Source organism: Mesocricetus auratus, unplaced genomic scaffold (genome assembly GCF_017639785.1).
Source record: "Mesocricetus auratus isolate SY011 unplaced genomic scaffold, BCM_Maur_2.0 Super-Scaffold_100003, whole genome shotgun sequence".
In the NCBI taxonomy this organism is placed as follows: domain Eukaryota; kingdom Metazoa; phylum Chordata; class Mammalia; order Rodentia; family Cricetidae; genus Mesocricetus; species Mesocricetus auratus.
In genome coordinates this window covers 87,905,418-87,931,205 of record NW_024429188.1, presented here as the reverse complement: position 1 = coordinate 87,931,205, position 25,788 = coordinate 87,905,418, and the positions used below count along the sequence as shown (strand labels likewise).

General features: G+C 39.9%; 1 protein-coding gene across 3 annotated transcripts in view; it reads right to left on the bottom strand.

Annotated features, from left to right (window-relative positions):
* Nucleotides 1-25,788, bottom strand: part of Dock11 (dedicator of cytokinesis 11) — a 192,721-nt gene that overhangs the window by 22,267 nt on the left and 144,666 nt on the right. For all 3 annotated transcript variants that reach the window (XM_040744541.1, XM_040744538.1, XM_040744539.1), the window contains 6 exons: nt 23,716-23,853; nt 19,960-20,142; nt 17,979-18,092; nt 15,664-15,879; nt 15,518-15,575; nt 10,406-10,512 (listed from right to left, as the gene is read on the bottom strand). In XM_040744541.1, coding sequence (XP_040600475.1) covers nt 10,406-10,512; nt 15,518-15,575; nt 15,664-15,879; nt 17,979-18,092; nt 19,960-20,142; nt 23,716-23,853 — 816 coding nt within the window. The remainder of the gene's footprint in view (nt 1-10,405; nt 10,513-15,517; nt 15,576-15,663; nt 15,880-17,978; nt 18,093-19,959; nt 20,143-23,715; nt 23,854-25,788) is intronic.

The following is a 25,788-nucleotide window of genomic DNA, read 5'->3' as shown; positions in this document are numbered from 1 at the left end:
CATAGGGCCCCATCCCCAGTTATGACTAATTGATGACTGTTAAAAGAGGGAGAATCAGTGGTTATCCAGTCCCAATTGGTCAGCCCTAAGCACACATACATGCATACAACACTGAACAGAGTCAGCAGGTTGCATAGATGTATTCTTTGTGTATAAATGTATATAACACTAATAGTTAAAGAAAAAGAGGCCTTGAACTTGAGAGGGAGTACAGAGAGCAGAGGAGATACGGGAGTGGAGCTAAGGATGGAGGAAAGGGGGGGATGATTAATAGTTAAAAATAAAAGAAAAAACAAAAAGTATGATCTTGGCATTGATTTGTATAACTGGCTGAGTGGTAGAGACAGGGAATAGGAACAGACCATATACATTAAGAGGTGAAGTTTTTGCTAATGTACAAAGTAAATTCAAGGAAGCTTCTGTTTTTCTCTAAATGACATGGATTGCTTAAGCATTTGTCCATAAAAAGTGAACCTTAGGCCTGGGTGGGCACAAGCCTACCATGGGCAAGGCCATGAGTTCAAATCCCGACACTACCCCTCCCTTCAACTTTGACTGCTATCTCATTCCATGCTCAAAATATAGTTTAGGTAGACTTTTGACCAAAATAAAACTCAGAGACAGAGTTTCTAGAAAAAAACAGAGGCTAATACTATCACAATCTTGAGGTAAAGACATTTTAAAACTACCGATAGAAAGAACAAATCATTAAAAACTTAAAGTTAGACTACACACACACACACACACACACACACACGCACGCACGCACAGTTCCCACAATCCTAGCAATTAAAAGGCTAAGGGAAGAAGAACAACAGTTCAAGGTCATCCTGGAGTGATATTCTGCCTCCAAAAAGAAAAAAAAATCTTTCTGTTTAACTGGATTCAATTAAGAAAATGAAACATACAAGCCAAAAATTGTTTAATATACACCTACACACACACACACGCATACGCATGCACGCACGCACACACGCGTTAAAAAGTATTTACATTCAGGATATAAAAAGGATTCCCACAAATCAGTCATAAAAAGCAGTCAATGCCACATTTAATGGATATAAGACATTTCAACAGTGAAGATATAAAAAAGGCTGGAGGAAACATGAAAAAGTGCATGGAAGTACAATTAAAAGTCACAATAGGAGAGATCAGCTCCTCCAAGACCCCAACCCAGCGAGCCCAGCTTCAGGTGAGATTGGGTCCCCGGCTGGGACCACCCGCCCATCACCCATCCCCCTCCATCTTCGGGGCCGCTCCCGGCTTCCAGAAGAGCCGCCCACACAGGAAAGAGATCAGCTCCCCAAGACCCCAACCCAGCGAGTCCAGCTTCAGGTGAGATTGGGTCTCTGGCTGGGACCACCCGCCCACCACCCATCCCCCTCCATCTTCGGGGCCGCTCCCGGCTTCCAGAAGAGCCGCCCACACAGGAAAGAGATCAGCTCCTCCAAGACCCCAACCCAGCGAGCCCAGCTTCAGGTGAGATTGGGTCCCCGGCTGGGACCACCCGCCCATCACCCATCCCCCTCCATCTTCGGGGCCGCTCCCGGCTTCCAGAAGAGCCGCCCACACAGGAAAGAGATCAGCTCCTCCAAGACCCCAACCCAGCGAGCCCAGCTTCAGGTGAGATTGGGTCTCTGGCTGGGACCACCCGCCCATCACCCATCCCCCTCCATCTTCGGGGCCGCTCCCGGCTTCCAGAAGAGCCGCCCACACAGGAAAGAGATCAGCTCCTCCAAGACCCCAACCCAGCGAGCCCAGCTTCAGAAGAGCCACCCACACAGGAAAGAGATCAGCCCCTCCAAGACCCCAACCCCAGCGAGGCCAGCTTCAGCTTCAGCTGCAGTAAAGAAGGAGACCAGTGGAGACAGAAAGCCCCCACCAGCACCCACTGGAAGAAGAGATGGGAAGAAGACAGAATAAGAGATCACTCAGCAATAGAAACACCAACACGACCCCACCAGAATCCAGGGATCCAACACCAGCAAGACCTGAAAAGCACTACATAGATGAAGAAGAGGAGACAGACCTTAAAAATTATTTCATGAAGATGATGGAGAGCCTCAAGGAAGAAACGAGGAAATCCCTTAAAGAAATAGAAGAAAAAACAAACAAAAAAATCCATGAAATGGGGGAAAAATTCAAGAAATAAACAAATCTCTCAAAGAATCTAAAGAGCACCAAGAAAAACAACCAAGAAAATTAAGGAAACAGCTCAAACAGTTGAAGGATTGAAAGCTGAAATAGAAACGATAAAGAAAACACAGAATGAAGGGATGCTGGAAATAGAAAAGCTCGGTAAACGGTCTGGAATCACAGATGCAAGCATCACCAATAGAATACAAGAGATAGAAGAGAGAATCTCAGGTGTTGAAGACTCATTAGAGGACATAGCATCGTCAACCAAAGAAAATCTCAAAACCAACAAATCCTTAACACAAAATATCCAGGAAATATGGGACACCGTGAAGAAGCCAAACCTGAGAATAATAGGTATAGAAGAAGGTGAAGAACTTCAACTTAAAGGTACAGAAAACATATTCAACAAAATCATAGAAGAAAACTTCCCTAACCTAAAGAAAGATATGCCTATGAAAGTACAAGAATCTTACAGAACACCAAATAGGCTTGACCAGAAGAAGAAGTCACCTCGCCATATAATAATCAAAACATCAAACCTACAGAGCAAAGAGAAAATATTAAGAGCAGCTAAAGAAAAAGGCCAAGTAACATACAAAGGCAGACCTATCCGAATTACACCTGACTTCTCAATGGAAACGATGAAAGCCAGAAGATCCTGGTCAGATGTCCTACAAACGCTAAGGGAACAAGGATGCCAGCCCAGACTACTATATCCAGCAAAGCTCTCAATTACCATAGATGGAGAAAACAAAATATTCCATGACAAAGCCAGATTTAAACAATACGTATCCATGAATCCAGCTCTACAGAAAATGCTAGAAGGAAAACCTAGAGCCAAGGAAGATAACTACATTCACAAAGACACAGGCAATATAGAATCATACTTTACAAAGCACTAAAAGAAAAAGGGAGGAGAAACTACACAAAATAACTTCACTAATAATAAATCAAGCGCAAACAAGGATCACCAATCAATGGTCATTAATATCCCTCAATGTCAATGGCCTCAACTTACCTATAAAAAGACACAGACTAGCAGAATGGATACGAAGACAGAACCCTTCCTTCTGCTGCATACAAGAAACACATCTCAACACCAAAGACAGACGTTATCTCAGAGTAAAGGGCTGGGAAAAGATCTTCCAATCAAACGGCCCCAAGAAACAAGCGGGCGTAGCAATCCTAATATCTAACAAATTAGACTTCAAATTAAAATCAATCAAAAGAGATGAAGAAGGGCACTTCATATTCATCAAAGGAAAAATACATCAAGACGAAGTCTCGATTTTAAATATCTACGCCCCAAATACAAAGGCACCTACATTCGTGAAAGAAACATTACTAAAGCTCAAAATGCACATAAAATCTCACACACTAATAGTAGGAGACTTCAACACTCCGCTCTCACCGCTAGATAGGACCTCCAGACAGAAACTTAACAAAGAAACAAAAGAATTAATAGAAGTTATGACCCAACTGGGTTTAACAGACATCTATAGAACATTCCACCCAAATACAAAGGGATATACCTTCTTCTCGGCACCACATGGAACCTTCTCTAAAATTGACCACATAATAGGAAACATAGCAAATCTCCACAGATACAAAAAAATTGGAATAACCCCCTGCATCTTATCAGACCACCATGCATTAACATTAGAATTCAACAATAACACAAATCGCAGAAACCCTACAAACTCATGGAGATTGAACAATGCACAATTGCACCATCCCTGGGTAAAGGAACAAATAAAAAAAGAAATTAAAGACTTCCTCGATTTCAATGAGAATGAAGACACAACATACACAAACTTATGGGACACTTTGAAAGCAGTGCTGAGAGGAAAGTTTATAGCACTAAGTGCCCACATGAAAAAACTGGAGAACAGTCATACTAGAGAATTAATAGCACAGCTGAATGTTCTAGAACAAAAAGAAGCAAACTCCCCCAGGAGGAGCAGACGCCAGGAAATAATCAAATTGAGGGCTGAAATCAATCAAGTAGAAACCAGGAAAACATTGAGAAGAATCAATGAAACAAAGAGTTGGTTCTTTGAGAAAATCAACAAAATAGACAAACCTCTGTCCAAACTAACCAAAAGACAGAGAGAGAACATGCTAATTAACAAAATCAGGGATGAGAAAGGGGACATAACAACGGACTCTGAGGAAATCAAGAGAATCATCAGGGCATACTTTGAAAATCTGTACTCCACAAAATTTGAAAATTTAAAGGAAATGGACAATTTCCTGGATAGATATCACTTGCCAAAACTAAATCAAGAACAGATAAATAATCTAAACAGACCTATAACCCCTAATGAAATAGAAGCAGTCATCAAAAGTCTCCCAAACAAAAAAAGCCCAGGCCCAGATGGCTTCAGTGCAGAATTCTACCAGAAATTCAAAGAAGAGCTCATTCCAATACTCGTCAAAGTATTCCACACTATAGAAGCAGGAGGCTCACTGCCAAACTCTTTCTACGAGGCTACAATTACCTTGATACCCAAGCCACACAAAGACACAACTAAGAAAGAGAACTATAGACCAATTTCCCTCATGAACATTGATGCAAAAATACTCAATAAAATACTTGCAAACCGGATTCAAGAACACATCAGAAAAATCATCCACCATGATCAAGTAGGCTTCATTCCAGGAATGCAGGGATGGTTCAACATTAGAAAATCTATCAATGTAATCCACCATATTAACAATCTGCGAAAGAAAAACCACATGATCATCTCACTAGATGCTGAAAAAGCCTTTGACAAAATCCAGCACCCCTTCATGATAAAGGTCCTAGAGAGATCAGGGATAACAGGAACGTACCTGAACATAATAAAAGCAATATACAGTAAACCAACAGCTAACATCAAACTAAATGGAGAGAAACTCAAAGCAATTCCTCTAAAATCAGGAACAAGACAAGGCTGTCCACTCTCTCCATATCTCTTCAATATTGTACTTGAAGTTCTAGCTACAGCAATAAGACAACAAAAGGAGATAAAGGGGATACAAATAGGAAAAGAAGAAGTCAAGCTTTCATTATTTGCAGATGATATGATAGTTTACATATGTGACCCAAAAACTCCGCAAGGTTACTCCTAGAGCTGATAAACAGCTTCAGCAAAGTGGCAGGATACAAGGTAAACTCAAAAAAATCAGTGGCCCTATTATATACAGATGATGAAGTGACTGAGAAAGAAATCAGAGAAACATCACCTTTTACAATAGCCAAAAACAGCATCAAATATCTGGGGATAATGTTAACCAAGGAAGTGAAAGACCTGTATATCAAAAACTTTGTGTCTTTGAAGAAAGAAATCAAAGAAGATACCAGAAAATGGAAAGATCTCCCATGCTCTTGGATTGGTAGGATCAACATAATAAAAATGGCAATCTTGCCAAAAGCAGTCTATAGATTCAATGCAATCCCTATCAAAATTCCATCACAATTCTTCAAGGACCTGGAAAGATCATTAATCAACTTTATATGGAAAAACAAAAGGCCCAGGATAGCCAAAACATCCCTATACAATAAAGGAACTTCAGGAGGCATCACCATACCTGATTTCAAGCTCTATTATAGAGCTATAGTCCTGAAAACAGCTTGGTATTGGCACAAAAATAGGCAGGTAGACCAATGGAACTGAATCGAAAGCCCTAATTTTAACCCACACACCTATGAACACCTGATTTTTGACAAAGAAGCTAAAACTGTACAGTGGAAAAAAGAAAGCATCTTCAACAAATGGTGCTGGCATAACTGGGTAATGGTATGCAGAAGACTGCAGATAGATCCATGTTTATCGCCTTGTACAAAACTTAAGTCCAAATGGATCAAAGATCTCAACATACATCCAGCCACACTGAAACTTTTAGAAGAGAAAGTGGGAGATACTCTTCAACGAGTTGGTACAGGAGACCACTTCCTAAACATAACACCAGTGGCACAGGCACTGAGATCAACAATTAACAAATGGGACCTTCTGAAACTAAAAAGCTTTTGTAAGGCAAAGGACACAATCAAAAAGACAAAAAGGCAGGCCACAGAATGGGAAAAGATATTCACTAACCCTACATCTGACAGAGGGCTAATCTCCAAAATTTACAAAGAACTCAAGAAACAAGTCTCCAAAACACCAAAGGATCCACTTGAAAGGTGGGGTACAGAGCTAAATAGAGAATTCTCAGTAGAGGAGGCTAAAATGGCCAAGAGACACTTAAGAAAGTGCTCAACATCCTTAGCCATCAGGGAAATGCAAATCAAAACAACTCTGAGATACCATCTTACTCCTGTCAGAATGGCTAGAATCAAAAACACCGAAGACAATTTATGCTGGAGAGGATGTGGAGAGAGAGGATCACTCCTCCATTGCTGGTGGGAATGCCGACTCATACAGCCTCTTTGGAAATCAGTATGGAGATTCCTCAGGAAAATGGGAATTAATCTACCACTAGACCCAGCAATTCCACTCTTAGGCATTTATCCAAATGAGGCAGGTTCATACAACAAGGGCATCTGCTCCACTATGTTCATAGCAGCATTGTTTGTAATAGCCAGAACCTGGAAGCAACCTAGATGCCCCTCAACTGAAGAGTGGATAGAGAAAATGTGGTACATTTACACAATGGAGTATTACTCAGCAGAAAAAAACAATGGAATCTTGAAATTCGCAGGGAAATGGATAGCACTGGAAGAAACCATCCTGAGTGAGGTAACCCAGTCGCAAAAAGACAAACATGGTATGTACTCACTCATATATGGATTTTAAATATGGATCAGGATAGTGCCAGTCTGCACTTCCACAGATAGAGAGTCTGGGAAACAGGAAAGAACCTAAAAGATATGCATATATGCATAGTACCCAAGAGAAGAGGATGGAGACAAGATCCTCTGAATGGATGGGGAACAGGGCGAGGGGGGGTAGTGGGACCTGGGAAGAGTAGAGGGGGTAAAGAGGAAGGGAGTTGGTCATGGGGGAACAGGAAGTTGAGGGGGTGGGGGTAAAATAGGGGGAAGAGGGAATCATAGGATCGAAGACAGATCAGGCACCAGAGTGACCTCGAGTGATCTAAAGGTATAACATCAATTGGCAAGCTAAGCAATAGTGGAAGGACCACCTCGAATGCCCATTCCTGATAATGAACTTGATGTCTATAACTATCCGGGAGCCTTCATCCTGGGACTGATGGAAGCAGAGGCAAACACACAACTAAGCACTGAACTGAACCCAAGGAACCCAGTGACAGAGAGAGAGGAGTGATGAGCAAATTGGCAAGGAATGGGCTGGCAAAACCAGCAGAGACGGCTGATCTGAACAGGGGAGTGCTCTTGGACCCCAGACCGACAGTGGGGAGGCCAGAATGGGACTGATCTGGACCCCCCAAATGTGAGTGTCAGTGAGAAGGCCTGGGCAACCTATGGGGCTCTGAGCTGTGGATCAGTGTCTATCCCTGGTATACAATCTGTCTTCATGTGCCTATGGCACAAAGAGAGATGCTCTCTCAGCCTGGACTCTTAGGGGAGTGCCTTGACCCTACCAAGAGTGAAATGATAGACTCTAGACATCCCCTATGTGGAGGGATTTGGCAATAGGGTGGGAGGGAGGGTGGAAGGGGAGTGCGGGAGGAGGGGAGGGAGAGGGAACTGGGATTGACATGTGAAACAAGCTATTTAAAATTAAAATAAAAAATGATTAAAAAAAAAAAGTCACAATAGGACAGATACCAATTCATGGCTAATAGAATGCTTTAAAAGGACTAGGAAAATCAGATGTTAATGAAGATCTGGAGTAAGACATTCACCTAAAATGGTTTAACTACTTTGAGGAACACACTGGAATTCCTTTAAAAGCTAAATAAATACGATTCAGATATTCTGCTTTAACTTTTGAGCATTACTCAAGAGCAATGAGGACATATGTCAACAAAAGAAATTCACTGTACTGAAAACAATGCAAGGTTTATCAACAGGAAAATGGATCGGGAAATTATCAGTATGGCAAAATGTTACTTAATAATTTAAACAAACTTTCAATATACTCTACATTATGGAGGAATCTCAAAAACATTAAGGAAAGGAATACACACAAACACACACACACAAAGATACACACTGAATAATTCCACTTTTCTGTCCTTATTAACTTTTATTTTTAACAGGGTTTACTGATTTATTTATCTATTCATTTGTTTGTTTATGTTTTGTGTGTATGGGTGTGTTGCCTACATGTAAGTCTGTGCACCATGTGGGTGCCTGGTGTCTATGGCAGTCAGAAGAGGACCTTAGATCTAGAATTGGTGTTACAGCAGGTTGTGAGCCACCATGTTGGTGCTGGAAACAAATTAAAGCTGGGTCCTCTGGAAGAGCAGCCAGGGCTATTAACCACTGAGCCATCTCTCCAGTCCCATGATTTCACTTTAACAACATAAAAGCAAATCTGTGATGATGGAAAGCAGATGTTAACGGCAAAGAGAGGCTCTTTGAGATGTAGTCCCACACTGTAGTCCAGACAGGACGGAAACTTACTTTGTAGCCCAGGGAGGCCTCAAACTTACAACAAACCCCCTGCCTCACACTCCAGAGTGCTGGCTATGATTACAGGAATGAGCCATCCCATCAGTCCAGAGACTACTTTTTAATGGGCACGAAGGATCTTTTCCTGCACAAATGTATGTGTTCTATTTCTTATTTCTGGTGGTAGATTACATGGACATATGAATTATCAAAATTCATGAAACCATTCCCTTAACATATGTGTGACTTATATGTTCTATATTTTAAGCTGTTAACAATCAATTCAGAAATGCATTTAGAAAAAATAGATTCATATTAGTAGTTTAACTCACAAGGATTAAATGGAGAAATGGTTTGGTTTTCATTTCAGTGTAATTATTTGTTTGTGTGTGTGTGTGTGTGTGTGTGTCTGCGTGTGCATATGTGAATTCAGAGACCAGAGAAGGATGTCATGTGTATCATTCAATCCTTAAGTGTTGAGATGAGGTCTCTTATGAAACATGGAGGTAACAGCTTTTGGCCAGACTGTCAGGCCAACAAGCTCTGGGGATGTGTTTCTCTCCCAGTCAGTGCCAGAAGTGCCAGGTACAGGAGATGCATGTATTTTCCCCTTGGAGCTAGGGCTCTGAGCCCATCAGGTATTTATGACTGTGTAGCAAACAGCTACTGAACAATCTCCCCAGCCCCATGACTTAGTTGTATCTTGTAACAGAAGATCTTGCTTTACAGCCTTCTCCCACACTCTGCCTCCAGCCCATAATCAGTCACCTGTAACCCACATCTCATATCACAACCATGTTAACCTTCCTTGGCTTACACCTTGGACTTTGCATGTCACATACCTATGTTATTTCAATGACTATCTCCAGAGTAGAACTTGGAGATCATAGTTCATCATTTTATAGCTCTTCTATTACTAAGTCCATAAGCTTGCTCCTAAGTCAGTGCTTAATAGTTCTTTACTGATAGACAACTAAAGCTGTTTTCTATCCATCTGAAGTAGGGAACAGGATATTTCCATTTGTACTACTTTGTTACATATACTTTGCCTATTTGAAGTAGAAGGCAATATTAAATCTAGTTCTGTACAGTCCTTTTACATATGCTGAATGGAATCGTGTCACAGACACTGCATTTTAAAAATTACTTTTATTAATGTTATTTTATGGGTTTTTGCCTGCATGTATGTTTGTATACTATGTGAGTGCCCAGTGCCCATGAAGGCCAGAAGAGGGTATCAGAACCCTTGAAACTGGAATTACAGGTGGTTATGAACTGCCATATGAGTTCTTGGAATCAAACCTGGGTACTTAGAAAAAACAACACATGTTCCTAACCGCTAAGCCATCCTTGCAGCCCTCTAATAGTTGCATTTTAAAACAAAATAGTGGGGGGAGATGCAGAGCCAAGATTCTACCCCGTTAAAAAGAATCCCTTTTAGCCGGGCGGTGGTGGCACACGCCTTTATTCCCAGCACTTGGGAGGCAGAGGCAGGCGGATCTCTGTGAGTTTGAGGCCGGGCTGGACCGACAGCCTCCAAAACAATACAGAGAAACCCTGTCTCGTAAAACCAAACCAAAACAAAAGAGGAATCCCTTTTATTACTTAAAGCTTTTATTACTTAAAGCTCACCAACTCTTAGTTACTTTTGAAGTTAAGCCAGACATACTAAACTTTAATACAAATAAATCCTGAAATGGGAAATTTCAATAAATGACAATGCAGGCCCTAGGATCTTACTTCACTGTAATGAACATCCATCATTCCAGCATCTTCTTTCATGGCCCCTTCTTCATCTATATTGGGAGTAATTTTTTTGAAGGCTGAACACCCACTGGGGAATAATTCTGTGTGGAAAATCAGAAAGGGAGTACATTTATTATAAAAAAATGTTTGGTAAATAACAGACACCCTTAAAAGGATACACTATTTTTATAACACAAATGTCTTTGGGTCAAATTCATAAGTACAAGTTTCAGCCATAAAAATAATTTCATGTATTACTCAGATCTATTATAGTCTATCATTCTTTTCCCTGTCCAAAGTTAGTGCAAATTCATTTTAAGTTGTTTTTGATGCAGCTTCTTCAATAGCTGGTATAGATGGTTTCCTAGTATAAAAATACTCATTCTTTGTACATTTGGTCTATTACCTAGATAGACAAGAGGACAAACACTTTTGGGATAACAACTGCATGATCTTTGGTAATCATCTCTAATGTTTAGATTTCACTAAAAGTTAGAAAGGAAAGTCAGCCAGCTATTGGAAGAAACTAGCCTAGGATTTACACAACAGGAAGTTAAACACACGGCAGACATAAAACATCCTTGGAGAAACTGAGTAGGGCATTGAAAAAAAAACAGATTTGAAGGCTAGACAGACCTGACTCTACTACTGCTTTACTGTGTGAATTTGGGAGGGCGTCTCCCTAGCATTTATAAGCTTTCTTCATCATCAGTACCGCCACTACCATAACAAGAATAATAATGATAAAGGTTGGTTTGTGAGAATTACATGAACACATATTTGGAATAGGGCTTAGCATGTAGGAAGTGCTAAATGAATTGCTATTGCTAAATAAGCCTATCAACATTATAAAGTACTTCCTTGAGATACAATTAAACAACTGCTGCTAGCTGGAACACTGGAAAGGTGGTAGTAAACTCTAGCTGAAAAGAACTATGGCCCAAATTGGTATTGTGGAGTGAGAATCTAGGTGGAGAAAGAGTCTAGCATCTTGTGACTTAGAGGAGAACAAATGAAGGTATACTTCAGATGAGGCTGGCATCAAACTTTTAACCATCCTCCTATCTCTGACTCCCAAGTGCTGAGATTACGGGTAAGGTACACTCCACCTAGCTTTGACTTGGATTCTTGATTGTAATGCTTCATAGCTCTTGCTTTCATATTCCTGCATGCCATTCCAGAGAAAGATGGAAATAGTCATGATAGGTACAACCACTTTGAGCCCAAGTGATCCCATGAAGAGAGTGGGTAGGATTTCTTTTGGATGAGAGGGTAGCAGTGCCAATTCTTAATAAAGTATGAAGAAAGGCGGTAAGATCTTGAAGCAGAAAGGGGGGATGACTAGGAACGAACAAGGGGATGAAGTGTTTTGTGGAATTTTAGCTATATGACACTGAGTAGCATGACTTGGGAACGAAAGCAGCATTACCCTATAAGGAATGAGAGGAGATGCTATGGGGAAGGAAATTACATCTTCCTGGCTTAGGGGGGACTCCGAAGGCCTGAAGCTCTGCTAAACAAGGATGCTATTGGGTGGTACAAGAATGAAGAAAACTTGACTCTTGCCTTCCCTGGGGGAAAGAGTTGTGCCCTCTCTCAGGAGTCTAGTCTTTTGAGAGTGAGATCCAGAAATTCTGAGGTTCTCAAGCAAAATGAAAGGCATTCTGGCTTGTCTTGGAGTTTATATTTGGAGATAAGCAAGAGCAACAACAGCCCCCATCATCACTGCTTCCGCTTGACTGGGGTAAAGGGAAGGGCATGAGAGTCTGTCTGTAAGGTGTCTGTGGTACAAAGAGCAAGGGCCAGGTTGCCTGCTTGAGGGTGGGGTGGGGTTAGGTCAACGGCATCCCTCCTTCTACTTTCACTTTCTTTCCTTTCCTTTTTCTTTCTTGGAGGGAGGGACAGGAAGGAGGCAAGGTCTCATACTGTAGCCAGGACTCACTGTGTGGCCCAGGCTGGCCTCAAACTTCTACCTCTCCCACTCCTGAATGCTGCGAATTACAGGCATGAGCCACTATTCCTGCCTTCCTTCTTTGCCCTTTGCTGACACTTCAGTGTCTGAAGCAAGGAATGGAAGGTTCCAGCAGTGGTCTTTCACTTATGCAGATATTCCTGGGGGCAAGGAAACTACTGGATAGAACAAACTATTTTTATATAAAAAAGTCTAAATGACAGAACATTTGCTTCCAATGTACCAGCGAATTAGCGTTCTATTCCATTGTAATTAAGAATATTTTTATAGCTCACTTCAAGAGAAATGGCTTAGGGATCAGCCGAGGGCATAACAACAATGGAGGACTTGTGTGTTATGTACACGACCCTGAGTTCCATCCCAGCGAGAGGGAGAGAAGAGGGGGGTGAAATGAGCTGCACATACAGTGCTTAGAAATTCATGCTAGACACCTGTCAGGGATTTCAAATATAAACACGCATTTTATCTTCAATATCAATGAACGATTAATTGAAAACAAAGAATTCTAGAGTGCCTTTATGGTCATCACTAAATGTTATTGAAAACATATTTCGCTTAAAGATTTGGGTCTTTCGTAGACTCTTCTAATAGTGCTCGGTTGCAGTGGATAGTAGCTATCCCCAGGCGGCAGGAACCCTCCAGATAGAACAAACTTGATTTTTATTACAAAAAGAAAGTTTACATAATAGAAATTTGCTTCCAATGTGTCAACTAGGAAGTATTTTATTCCATCTTGATTTAAGAATATTTTTATAGTGCACTTAACTGTTTTAGATTAGCCACCTGTCTTTATATCACTCTCACAGATTAAGTAGTAATTGAAAAAAGAAGCTGTTTTGGTGATTTTTGAACCATTGAAGCTAAGGTGGAAAAAAACCTCGAGGATTTTTTACTACTGCTGCTCTTTTAGAATAAGGTTTCATAATTTAAGGAAATAGAATTTTCCAGGTTCAAAAGTAGACAGCACCCATAAATAAGCATACAAATAGCATTCAAATGTAACATTATTTGTTTAAAGTGCAAAACATCATTTTTCCTCCTTAGCTCTTTGATTTTAATGGAGGGTAAATTTGAAAGAATCTTAAGGGTATTATGAAATACTTCAATGACAAGTTTGGGCTATGTCCACCTGTTAAGACAGGCAAGATGATTAAGGTAGCTGCTTAATGTTTAAACAACTACAGCAAAAAATAGTCTCTCTAAAGCTAAGGATGAGCTAATGGAGATAAGTCATTCTTGGTTTTGCTTAGTCTCATGGTCTCTGTACCTGGGAATAAAACAAAATTCTTAGGAAGAATTTCAAATATAATTTCCTAGCTTCAAAATCTAAAGAGTTTATTCTTAATGGGCCTGGACCTCTCACTTGGGGTGCTCACTAGTTAGAATGCAGGGATAACAGGAAGCCAGTTTCTCTGGAAAGCCTTTAAAACCACAGTACTGTGTTTAAGATCTGCATGTCAAGGAATTTGGAATTGCAGATGTACAACTTCAAGTATTGTTTTTAGGGCAAAAATGTAATGAGTCTTATTTTAATAAATTCTTTCTCCATTTTAGAACTACTCATAGGGACTAGGTATGTAGCTGTGGCTAGGCTTAAGCATGCCTGTAGCCACCTGACAAATCCCTAAAACCAGAAACACAAAACAAAACCAATATATGCACTAAAAGAGAAAACTGGAACGTACTAATTATTTAGTTTGTTTTTTTTAGATAAATCACTCTTAATTTTTGTTTAAAGTCTTTGTACTTGTGAGTGAAACAAGATTCTCAGGAAGAATTTCTAATATAATTACCAATTATCAAAATCTAGAGAGTTAATTCTTAATAATTCTTAATAAGCCTGGAATTCTATTTCAGGTTCATACTCTATATCCACCCTAACTTGGAACTCACCTTGTAGCCTGGGCTGCTTTGGATTTTTGGCAGTCTTCCTGCCTTAGCCTCAATGTGTGGATTATAGGCCCCATTACCCCTAGCTGAGTATACCAATTTGAAAACTTAAGATAGTACAGAAGCATCTCAGTATCAAAATAGTAATTTAAAACAAAAATGAAATGCTAGAGGTATTTCTCAGATGGTAGTAAGCTTGCTTGTTTAGCATTCACAAAGCTCTGGGTTTGATATCCAACCCTGCATGAACCAGGTGGGCACGGTGGTGCATGCCTGTAATGCCAGCACTTGGGAGGAGGCAGGGGAAGGAGAAGGACAAGGTCGTCCTTGGCTACATAGCAAGTTTGAGGCCTGCTTGGACAACATGAGATCCTACCCCAACCTCAAACTCAAATGTGAGGAATGTATAGTTTAATCATTATATCCATGTTTGGGAAGAAGCTCCACCATAGTCATTATTTTACATGAGGCAACTGAACACTGAACCTTAGATGTCAACAGAAAAACACAGAAATTCCAGAGTTAGAAAACAAGAAAAACAAGGTTGTGTCCTCATAGCCAAGTAACATGACTCCTTTAAGTTGCTTTCATTTTGCCCTCATGTTGTTTGGTTGACTGGCTTGAAGGAAGCAACTTGAACACTGTGATACATAGCAGATGTCCTGATTGCAATCACCACTGCAAATTAACTTCTAAACCTTACTCAATTGTTCTGCTATTTGAGTAGTTACAATACTCAGCAATATTATTTGGGGACAGAGAAGCGTACAGGCTGATCCTGAAAATGGGAATCTCGAATTAGGAGTGCAGAGCTGCTGATATCCTTCAAGGGCCTAACTCCCATTAGCACTCGGGTATCAATGGGAGCATAAAATGGCTCTAGATACCTAGTTCATGGACAGTTGGTGAAGTTAAGGAGGGGGAATGGAGTTATCTGCTTGTACTATGTAGAGCTTCTCATGAGCCCTAAGAAGAATTTAATTTGTGGCAGCCATCCAGGGAAATAGTCTTGGGAAATAAACACTGGGCATCAGGCCCAGCCGTGTACTATTTAACTTATTCTGGTAACCTCCTACAGAAACCGAAGCCAAAATGAGCAATCCAGTCTTCTTTTACAACAACGTCTGTTCAGCGCTGAATGAGGCTGAAGGTAAACATTTTTAAGAGCCCATTCTATGCCATTCACAATTGCATACTGCAAAGATAAAAATTTATTCTCCCATCTCAGAACAGGAAGGTCTTACTCTTTCGGTGAAGAAATTCAGCAACTAGAGCCGCTACATGGACATAACACATTGCAGCCTAGAAATGGATGACAAAGAAAGAAGTGTCAGAATGTGTTCACGGGAGTTTGAGGAGTCCCAGCAGGAACAAAATTTTAGGTAGTCACCTCAGAAAAATCTCCATTTTTTACATGAATTTTGGCCATGCTGTCCAGCCAAGTTTTCCTCAGTTCTGGTGTGCTGGCATAAGATTTAGCTAAGCTATACTGGAGGTCAATTAGCATTTCTGGGTCTTTCTCATGTTCCTTCATTTGGGCAGTGGCCATAAGAACAGTTCGGATCCTCTTGGTCAAATCTTTGACTTCTGTGGGAAAAGCAGTTGCCTAATTTCAAAACAAAACAAAACAAACAAATCCATACATTTAGCAGTATTATCAATAGGATCTAAGCATGATCATCCAATCCAAGGGAACCTAATGTGGTTTTTACTCCTTGTTAACAGTTCGTGGTACTATGTTGCATGTGGCAAGTCTAAAGGGGTTTTAATTAGTTATTTAAAAATATGCAAACTACCTAGGCTTCAAGAGCTTTTGAACTTGATGGCAATATACTTAAAGCACATAAAAAGATGACCTTTGGAGTCACACTATCTGGCTTTGGATCCTGGTTCCTCCACTGTGAATTCTGTATGTTCGTGGCTTACTTACAACAATAACTGAAAGTTATTGATAGCACATCGGTACCAGGTACTGATCTGGGTGTTTCATATGTTTTAATTTTTACACCAATCCTATATGTTAAGTAGCCTTCTCATGCCCGTCTACCAATGAGAAAACGAAGCACAGAGCAGTTGTTGAGAGTCTCAGCCAATGTGTCCCGGTTGGCAAGTCATGGAGACAGGACTTCTCTACAGGCAATCTAGCTCCAGAACTAGTGCTCTACAGGCAATTTTCCATACTAGTAAGTGTGCATATCTTGCCCACTGATTATAACAGTGAAACCCCTGCTCCCAATTTTCCATTTCCACAAATGAGAGGTTGTGAGTCACATCACACTCCAGAGAGTGTTAAAGAGAACATTAACCTCTCAGCGTGTTTCTGACCTCAACATGGGGGTGGGGCAAGTACATGGTTAGGGGGCTTAATATGAATATGATATACTATTCTGCCTTTTTGTCTGCTTTAAAAATAATTACTATATTATCTTGGCCCTTTCTGCTTATTAACAGAAACTACTTCCTAAAGGAAAGGCTTACCTTATTGTAACAGGTTTGTTGGTAATGGTGGCCTTAGCAGATATAACTAAGTCATTTCGCAAATGAGTCAAGGGAAAGCAAAAGGGTTCTTCTCAAGGAGAGCCAACATCAGCCCTATTCACTTGGGAAACGTCACTAGCTACCTGTATAATCTGGCATTGAGCCTGGTAACAACTGGGAATAGGAATTCTTGGAGCAAGAGTAAAATAGCTGAAATAGTATACATGCTTTTGTACTCATGGGATTAGTTGGACTGTATACTGATCCCCTGGGAAACCAACAGAGCTGCTTGAAAAGCAAACTTTCCCAGACTGTGAGCAGCTGGCACTACTCAGTGTTTTTCTCCCTGTAAGCAGCATTCCTATGGGGATGGGTTTTTTGGTACACAGATTCTACACGTCCCAAGCATCAAGTATGTTGTGACTGTGAGCATTTAATTTTTTTTTCAGATTTTATACAATATTATCAAATATACTAGGATAGGACCTTTCCCAAGAAATGAGATGATTTATCTCCCTGGGAGGACATCAGGACCTGTTCTCCAGGCAACTCAGCAAGAGATACATTTTTACACTGCCCTAAGTTTTAAGCATGTGTGAAACAGCAAGGTGGTCAGGACCTTAGGTTTGATTCTGATGACCTGGTACTGAAGAATGGCAGCTGTAGACTGTTACAGCAAGTCACAACCAGTTACCATAACACTTGACAGTCACAAAACCAACAAATGATGAAACGCTTTTGTGGCATTTCTCATCTGTTGCCATTGTATCCGCTAGCCATTCTAAGAAGTGAGATTTTTCTCAAATTTCAAACTCAGTATTTAACTAGCCAGTATTATAAATGGTAATGATTGTTAAGAAAGAAACATACTTTTACTTTCTGAGCAAGTTTAGAAATCAAGCAGAGGAAACGACACAGATTCTATTACTAACAGACACACATTTGTTTAATCTATTCAGTTGATGAATATAATTGCTAGAGATCCAGTGGTATGTGAAAGCCATCAATTCATAAAGCCCACATTCTATACATTCCACGCTAACAATCACTGTGAATTCTATGACAGTTTAAAGTTACAAACTCCCTTTGTTAGTTAAAATGGTTTTTATTCATTATTTTGGTGTTGGGGATCAAACCCAGGGCATTACTGTACGTGGTAACATGGTAAGTGCACACTCTACCAGTGACTCACAATCCCAACCAAAGTGGTTTCAGTTTATTCCATACCTTCATAGGTCTGTCACTATTTGCAAAATTATTGATAATAAATAAAGACTCCTGAAATCTTGATCCTCCACTTAGTGCTACATCAGCTATCAGCTGACTTACAGCAATTATTATCTGTGGGGAAAAAAATAAAGGTTAGTTTTTCAAATGGCTTTAAAAAATTCTGCTTTGGGAGGTGGAGAGGGGAATCTCTAAATGTGTTCAGGCTAGTATCTAACTTCTGTCTTCCTGCCTCAGTATCTTTAGAAGCTGGGACTGCAAGCTCTTGCTGTCACGCCCTGCTTTCAAATGTTCTTTTAAAGATTTTACATAATCATTTATTGTGACGTTTGCTTGTAATTCCAGGAGGTAGAGGGTCAGAGGGACAGAGACAGTAATAGGATCACTGTGAGTTTCAGGACAGCCAGGATCATACAGTAAGACCCTGTCTTTCAAAAAGGAGTGATAGAAAAGAAAGAGCAATAGAGATTCTACACCACAAATCCAACACAATGGTGGTGATCAGGTCTTCCCTTTGAATGTGCTGAGGTACAGAGAGGGCAAGGTCTAGGTCAGACTGTCATGGAATCTGAATTAGGGCATGCACTCAAAACATACTTTAGAGTAGCCTTGGCCAAGAGAAAGAGGATGTGACACGTGTGTGTGTGTGTGTGTGTGTGTGTGTGTGTGTGTGTGTGTGTGTAGCTACAAAGAAAAAGATATGGAAGTGAAACTTACTTTATTTCTCATATTTATTTATTTATTGTGTGTGTGTGTGTGTGTTTGTGCACGCATACTTGCCCGCGCGTGCGTTCTTCCTATGTGTGCATGTGAAGCTCAGAGGACAACTGACTTGGTTGTTCTCTCTTTCCACCATGTGTGTTTTGGTGATCAAACTCAGGTCATCAGACTTGTCAGCATATACTTTTACCCACTGTGCTACCTTGCTGACCCGAAATTTATTTTGATACATTTTAATTACCCCCTCAAATTCGACAAATTTATTTTGATATATTTTAATTACTACCCCAATTTGGCAAATCAATTCCATATAGAAACCATATAAGACAATGTAGATATCCATCTCAGTTTGGACCAGTCACATTTCAAGATGGTCACATGGTCTGAGAACTACAGCACAGAAATGGAAAGTCAAATATTGATCTCTTTTGCAGTGCTGAGATTGGAACCCAGAGTCTTGTGCATGCTAGGCAAGGACTCTACCACTGAGCTACATCCCCACCCGTTTTGACCTTTTGTTTTGAGATAGTGTCTCTCATGTTACTCAGGCTGGCTTGACCTCACTCTACGGAAAAGGTAGGATTTGAAGTTAATATCTTCCTGCCTTAGCCCCCAAGTAGCTATACATGTTCATCTTTGTGAGGCCGGAGGTGAGAGTGGGCACATGTTTATAGGTGCACATGTGTGTCTATCTGTGGAGATCAGAGGTCAACCTTGGGTACCATTCTTCAGAAGCTGTCTATTTTATGGGGGCAAGGTCTCTCACTGGCTTAGAACTTGTCAAGTAAGGTTAGCCTGGCTGCTTAGTGTGAGACCCAGGGATTTTCTCTGTTTACTCAGTCCTGGGATTACAAGTGCATGCCACATGCCTGGCTTTAAAAATGTTTTAAATGTATGAGTAAGTATAGGCATTTCACATATAAGTATGTCTGTGCCCTTGTATGCCACCACTTACATGCCTGGTACCTAAGGAGACCAGAAGAGGATAACAGATCCATGGGTTGGAGTTACAGATGGCTGTGACCGCTATGTAGGTGCTGGAAATCAAAGCCAGGTCCTCTGGAAGAACACCCAGCGCTCTTAACCACTGAGCCATCAATCCAGTCCCATGCCCAGCTTTTTCTTATGTGGGTTCTGGGAATCAAATTCAAGTACTTACACTTGCAGTGCATGCACTTTAGAAACTGAGCTATCTTTCTAGCTACAGACGTTGGTTTTGATAGAGGTCAGTCACTGAAGAGGAGCTTTGATTGCTACTCACCTGCAAGTGTGTCCTCAAGAAGGTTTTCCTTTTGGTATACTCAAAATTGTTCCTCATCAAAAGATACAAAAGTGCAGATGCCTCATTCCTGGTTGAGCTAATCTTTGAAGTACAGCACTTTAAAACCTCATAGCAAAATGCAGCACACATGTTTACTCTTCCTGTGAAAAAAGCTGAGGGAAACTAAACAAGGAAAATAGAAATGAGTATCTGAAAATCTAATAAAATCCACCAATTATCAGGTGTCACCTGTGCCTCACATAAAACTATGCTGGGTGCCTTAGAGGATAACAAGTCAATGTTGGACCTCCGTTCTCAAGGTAGCCTGAACTTGCTACCATACAGAGAAGCATAGGTCAATGATAGGACAAGTCAAATCAGTATAGGAGCTACTACGAAAATGTAAAGGTATTTGGCACAAATGCTGTCAATCTGAGAAAAGCCCAAGATAGTCCAAAACATACAAGGAACAGAGTTTCAATGATATACTGAATAAATGTGTAACTGATGGGTCTTCTAATGGGAAGAACAGGCTGCATTGCTTAGTGTTTGTTTCATACCTAAATCTGTGTCCTAACATCCCATGTGCTGAGAAAACTATAACTAAAAGCCATTAGGAGTGAAATTGATGTTCTTTTTATTTTTAACAACATAGAGTTAAGTGAAGTGCTTGTATATACCTATTCATTTTCTACTCCATGAATAGTGCCAATTAAGACACATTTGTCACAAAAAAAGAATGCCCAGGTGGTCACCAAGTTCTCAAAACAACCAAGTAGACTGCTGCTTTAAGAATGCATTCACCCTATTGCTTTGTGGAAGATAAACTATGGATCTAATGGGGGCTTCTTAGAATTTCTGATGCTTCCAAGTTGAGACAAGCAAGTTGCTTCAGAATGCATACTGGCCATTTTTGTAGGGATTCTATAGCTTCAGTGTCACTTCTCCAAATTATGTCTTAGAAACCTTGAATTTCAATCCACATTTCAAGAATTTATCTGCTTGTTTTTTAACGTTTGTAGCAAGTATAGTGTTAGGAAAGGCAATGGATGCTTAATAAATGCTTTCTGATGGGCACATTGGGAAATCAAATAAAGTATCACAGGATTAGATGAACTGTCACTAGACAAGACACTGTAGTATGAAAACATTTAAGGATGGGCATAACTGCGTGCAGTGAATTCCTACAGTAAGTCTTCTTACATCACTTGAGGCATGAGCAATGTCCAAAATCATGAATAACTTCCTCAATGCTAGTTCTACTGCGCCCCTTTCATCTCACTTGCCTGCTCTGTACCTCGTGAGAATGCTCATGCCCTTTTCCCTTTGGCTTCTATGACATCTTTCATTCTTGCCTTTTTTGTTATTGTTGCTACCTCTGTCACTGTTCCTTCATCTCTTTTACAGATGTCTCTTTCAACCCTTTCTGTGTTACCTTCTCCAGTGTTATGATCTGATCCCAGCTATTCCTCTACATCCTTCAGGGGAAATTCACTCTGCTGTGTTCCATTATATGCTGATGTTCCCCCCTACTATGTTCCAGTTATACCAGCCCTTTATGTTCTAGAATATTCCAAACTCTTTCCTGATGTAAGACTTTTGCAAGTGCATGTACTCTTCCCTAGGCTGTTCCTCCTTAAACCATTTGTTTGTCTAGGCCTTTTACGTACTTCACATCTTACATATAAGGTCTTATCAGTTTGAGATAGCTCCCAAATTATGATGTCAAATGAAGAATTTAAAAAATTATAGTGGAGCAAAAGTAGTATGTATTCACTAGGAATTGTAACGTCAAGTCCTATGTTCTGTTCTCTCTCTGGGTGCAATATGAGGTACGAAATTAATATACCTGGGTGGTACCAGCAAGCCACAGCTGTGAAACAGACATGGGATCATTAAGGGAAACAACAAATGCCTTCCATGTGCTATGTTGCTAAAGTATGATGCTCAATAAATTATGTTGAAGGCCATTTTAACTCACTTAAACTATTTTCCATGTAAAATTCATTAATTGGACTGTCACCACATCATAAGTTAAAGAGCATTTGTAATCTATACTAGCATTTTGCTTATTTCTGTCCTAGAACTGAACATAATTATGAATTGTTCTACTGTTCGTTTTCTGTCTCTACTGAACATCCTTAGGTCAGAGAGTATTCTTGTTTTGTATCTCTACAGTCCTATCTCCAGCAAAGCATTTGAGACTGTGCTTAGTACATGCAGAGCGGATGAATGGAGATGACTCCAAGTCTAGCTCTCTGAGCCAGAGCTCTCTCCAGATACATGTGTTTCAATGTTACAGAGACACCTTGAATTCAATACAAAACAGTAAATCATTATTTTTACCTTAAGTATAGTTTGTCCCCTAGATTTCAAATCTGCCAAAACACCCACCATTTTATTGGTGAACTGGTGATCAAGTCCAATAATTCTCTTCAACATATATTCTATCTCCACATCCATGTGCCAATGCCTTTTTCCAGGCCTTCTTCTCTTGTTTTTACTATGTTTTATTTATATCTATTTCTACTATGTTTAGTACTTCAATCAATCTCTTTTTTCTTCTCCCCTCCCCCACTTCTTTCACTCATTCATCCATGTTTCACTATGCAGCTCTGGCTGGCCTGGATCTTGCTACATAGACCAGGGTGTCGTTGAATTCACAGAAATCTGTCTGCCTCTGCCTCTCAGCCAATATCTTTCCTATAGTATTTTTTGAGAGGTTTCCTTCCCCTGGTCACACTGATTGTCTCTTAATACATATCTATTGTGTTACTTCCCTGCTTTAAAACTTTCCATGCCTACCTAATTCCTAAAAATGAAGTCTAGCTCTTATGATGACTGACTGTACACTTCTCTACTTGCCATTTATACTTTCAGTTTTGTCTTCCGAGTCCACACAAACTCCTCCACCTACTGCTGAAGGGAAACTTTTGCTAAGTTATAGCATTTTAATTTTTTCCTGGCCACACCCAGTCCTCCGTACAGACTTCACACATTGATGGCATCTGTTGATGCTCATATATGTGGGCCTATATGTATCTTTACATGTATGGTTTTGTCTATTGTACAGTGAGCCCTCAGGATTATGTACAATAACTACCTACTTAGTAACTGTTAAATGAATTGTGTCTAAATGTATTTCCCTTCATTTATCCTATCATGCTTGTAAAGAACTCACTTTTCCATAGGTTCCTTTATTCTTAAAGTAAATTGAAGAATAAAACAATTTTTAAAGCTTAAATTTACCTAATTTCTGATTCTGCAGACAATGAAAGGTAGGACTTGTTCATTGGTAAGTTATTATGCAAGATCCCAGAGTTCTAAAAGTTAATTTCTGCTTTCAATGTGCTTATGCACAGTTTTTTAAAAAATAAGCAAGACTTGTACTTCATCAGTACAGTAGATGGTGTTAGTCTTATTGTAGGATAAGCAAGACAAAGAAAAACTGGCGAAGTTGGTGATTTAATGACATTGGGACTGGGAATGTGGTGCCCTGGGTTGAATCTTGAGAAAAGAAGATGTGGAGGGAGATGGAGACCTTGAAAAAGGCCTACTGAAAATGTGAGGGTATAATAATAAAAAACAAACAGGTTCTGATTTGAGAGGATTCTTCACCAGCTCCTCACTACAGATTTTGCTATGCTGTGCTTGTATACATGGAGGCAGTGGGGGTTAACGGCTGTCTCTGTGTGTGTCAGAACAATGATCCCTCTGTCTTGGCTTGAGCACCTAGCAGTTTGAAGTCACTCTTACCTTACTGATGAATGATCTCAGTGAGGCAAAGACATGCTTCAGAGATACTTCCGATTGTCCATTTTTAAGAAAAGCAAGATGAATGTCAAATACTTTTTTCATTAATGGGTTGTGGCCATCATTATTTAAAAGTTGGCTCTATAAAACATGAAAAATGAAACAGTTTATAAAAGCATTTAGTTTCCCCCATATACAAGAGAACTAATTTTACTGTATAAACAATATCTGCTTATGAATCTGTTGTTTAGCTTTTGGAAGGTTTTAGACTATTGTAAGTATTTTAATTGAGAATTTTCATGTGATCTTCAACTCAAATTGGGAAATTTGAAACAGCATATAAACTACATGTAGAATATTGAGCACACCTTTAATCCTGCCACTCAGGAGGCAGAGGCAGGTGGATCTCTGTGAGTTTGAGTGTAGCCTGGTCTACAGTTTGAGTTCCAGGACAGCAAAAACAAAAAGGAAACAAATGCAAAAATTTAGAATAACTAAAAAAAAACTATTCCAATGGAACACATCAAAAAACAAAATGAATATGGGTAGAATATTTCATCTCCAATCTCTCATTCCTTTCTGTCTACTTTATTTTCTTTTTTCTTAAAGTTCTCATTATGCAGCTCAGGGTGATCTAGAACTTGCTACATACTTAGCCCAGGCTGGCTCAAAGTCATGGTCCTCTGGCTGGCTGGCATTATGCACAGTCCAGCCAGGACTGGCTGGTAGGAAGTTTTTAATTAACTTACACATCCAGAAACTTAAAAGCAAATACAAGGCAATTGGCCTTTGCATTTCTCTGGAAAACTAATAATTAAGACAAACAATTCTTTTTAAAAGTCTGCTATCTAATTTACTTTGGAAGTACATTTTGGTTTTTTGTTTGTTTGTTTGTTTGTTTTTACGAGACAGGGTTTCTCTGTATTGTTTTGGAGGCTGTCGGTCCAGCCTGGCCTCAAACTCACAGAGATCCGCCTGCCTCTGCCTCCCGAGTGCTGGGATTAAAGGCGTGCACCACCACCACCCGGCTCGGAAGTACATTTTGTATAAGATATATTTATGCACTGGCAACAAACTGAAACCTCCATGAGTTCAGAAAACAGATATGATAACTGGTTGTTTATAAATGTCTCTTGTAAATGGGCATAAAAATAATAAATAGTACAGTTGTACAGAGATATCAGCTAATTTATGAAATTTGCTTTAAAATAAATCACCAAGCAGCTCCAATATATAGTTCAGTGCTAAAGTGTCTGTCTCTATCTACTATGTGAAGGTTCAGGGTTCAATGCCCGACACTGCAAAATTTAAAAAAAAGGGAAAAATAAAATAAAATAAAATAAAATAAAAGCATCAAAATAAAAGCATCGGGGCTGGAGAGATGGCTCTGTGGGTAAAAGTGCTTGGCATGAAAGCATGAAGAACTTAGTTCAAATTCCCAGGAACCACGTAAAATCAGACACAATAGCACAAGCATCTAAAATCCCAGTGACTTCATAAAGATCACACATTCCCCTATGTCATCACCTCCATTTATTACCCCAGCCTTCAAAATAAAAGTAAATCAGTGGCACAATATGTGCTTTGCATGTATAAGGATATGATTCAATCCCCTGCCCCCAAAATAGTAACTTAATATTTGTAAAGTGCTTAAGAGGCTCATGGACTTTTACCAAGAAATACATAAATATCTATTAAATAAATAAAAAAGTATCAAAAAAGCAGCAAGGAATGAAAGCCTTGTCATGAGACCCAATGTCCTATTCCAATGACATGTTGAAAAATAGATGTGTGTATTTTTTTAATCAAAACAAACCTAATGTTTTACAAGGCTGCCTACTACAACTTCTTCTTTTTTGGTTTTTTTTTAGATGGGGATTCTCTGTAGAACAGCCTTGGCTGTCCTGGAACTTACTATGTAGACCAGGGTGGCCTCGAACTCGCAGAGATCCGCCTGTCTCTGCCTCCTGAGAGTTGGGATTAAAGGTGTGCAAAACCACTGCCTGGCTTACACCTCATTATAAGTATGTTATTCAATTTTCCCTTATAATGTCTTTGAGGAGCATGGGGCAACTT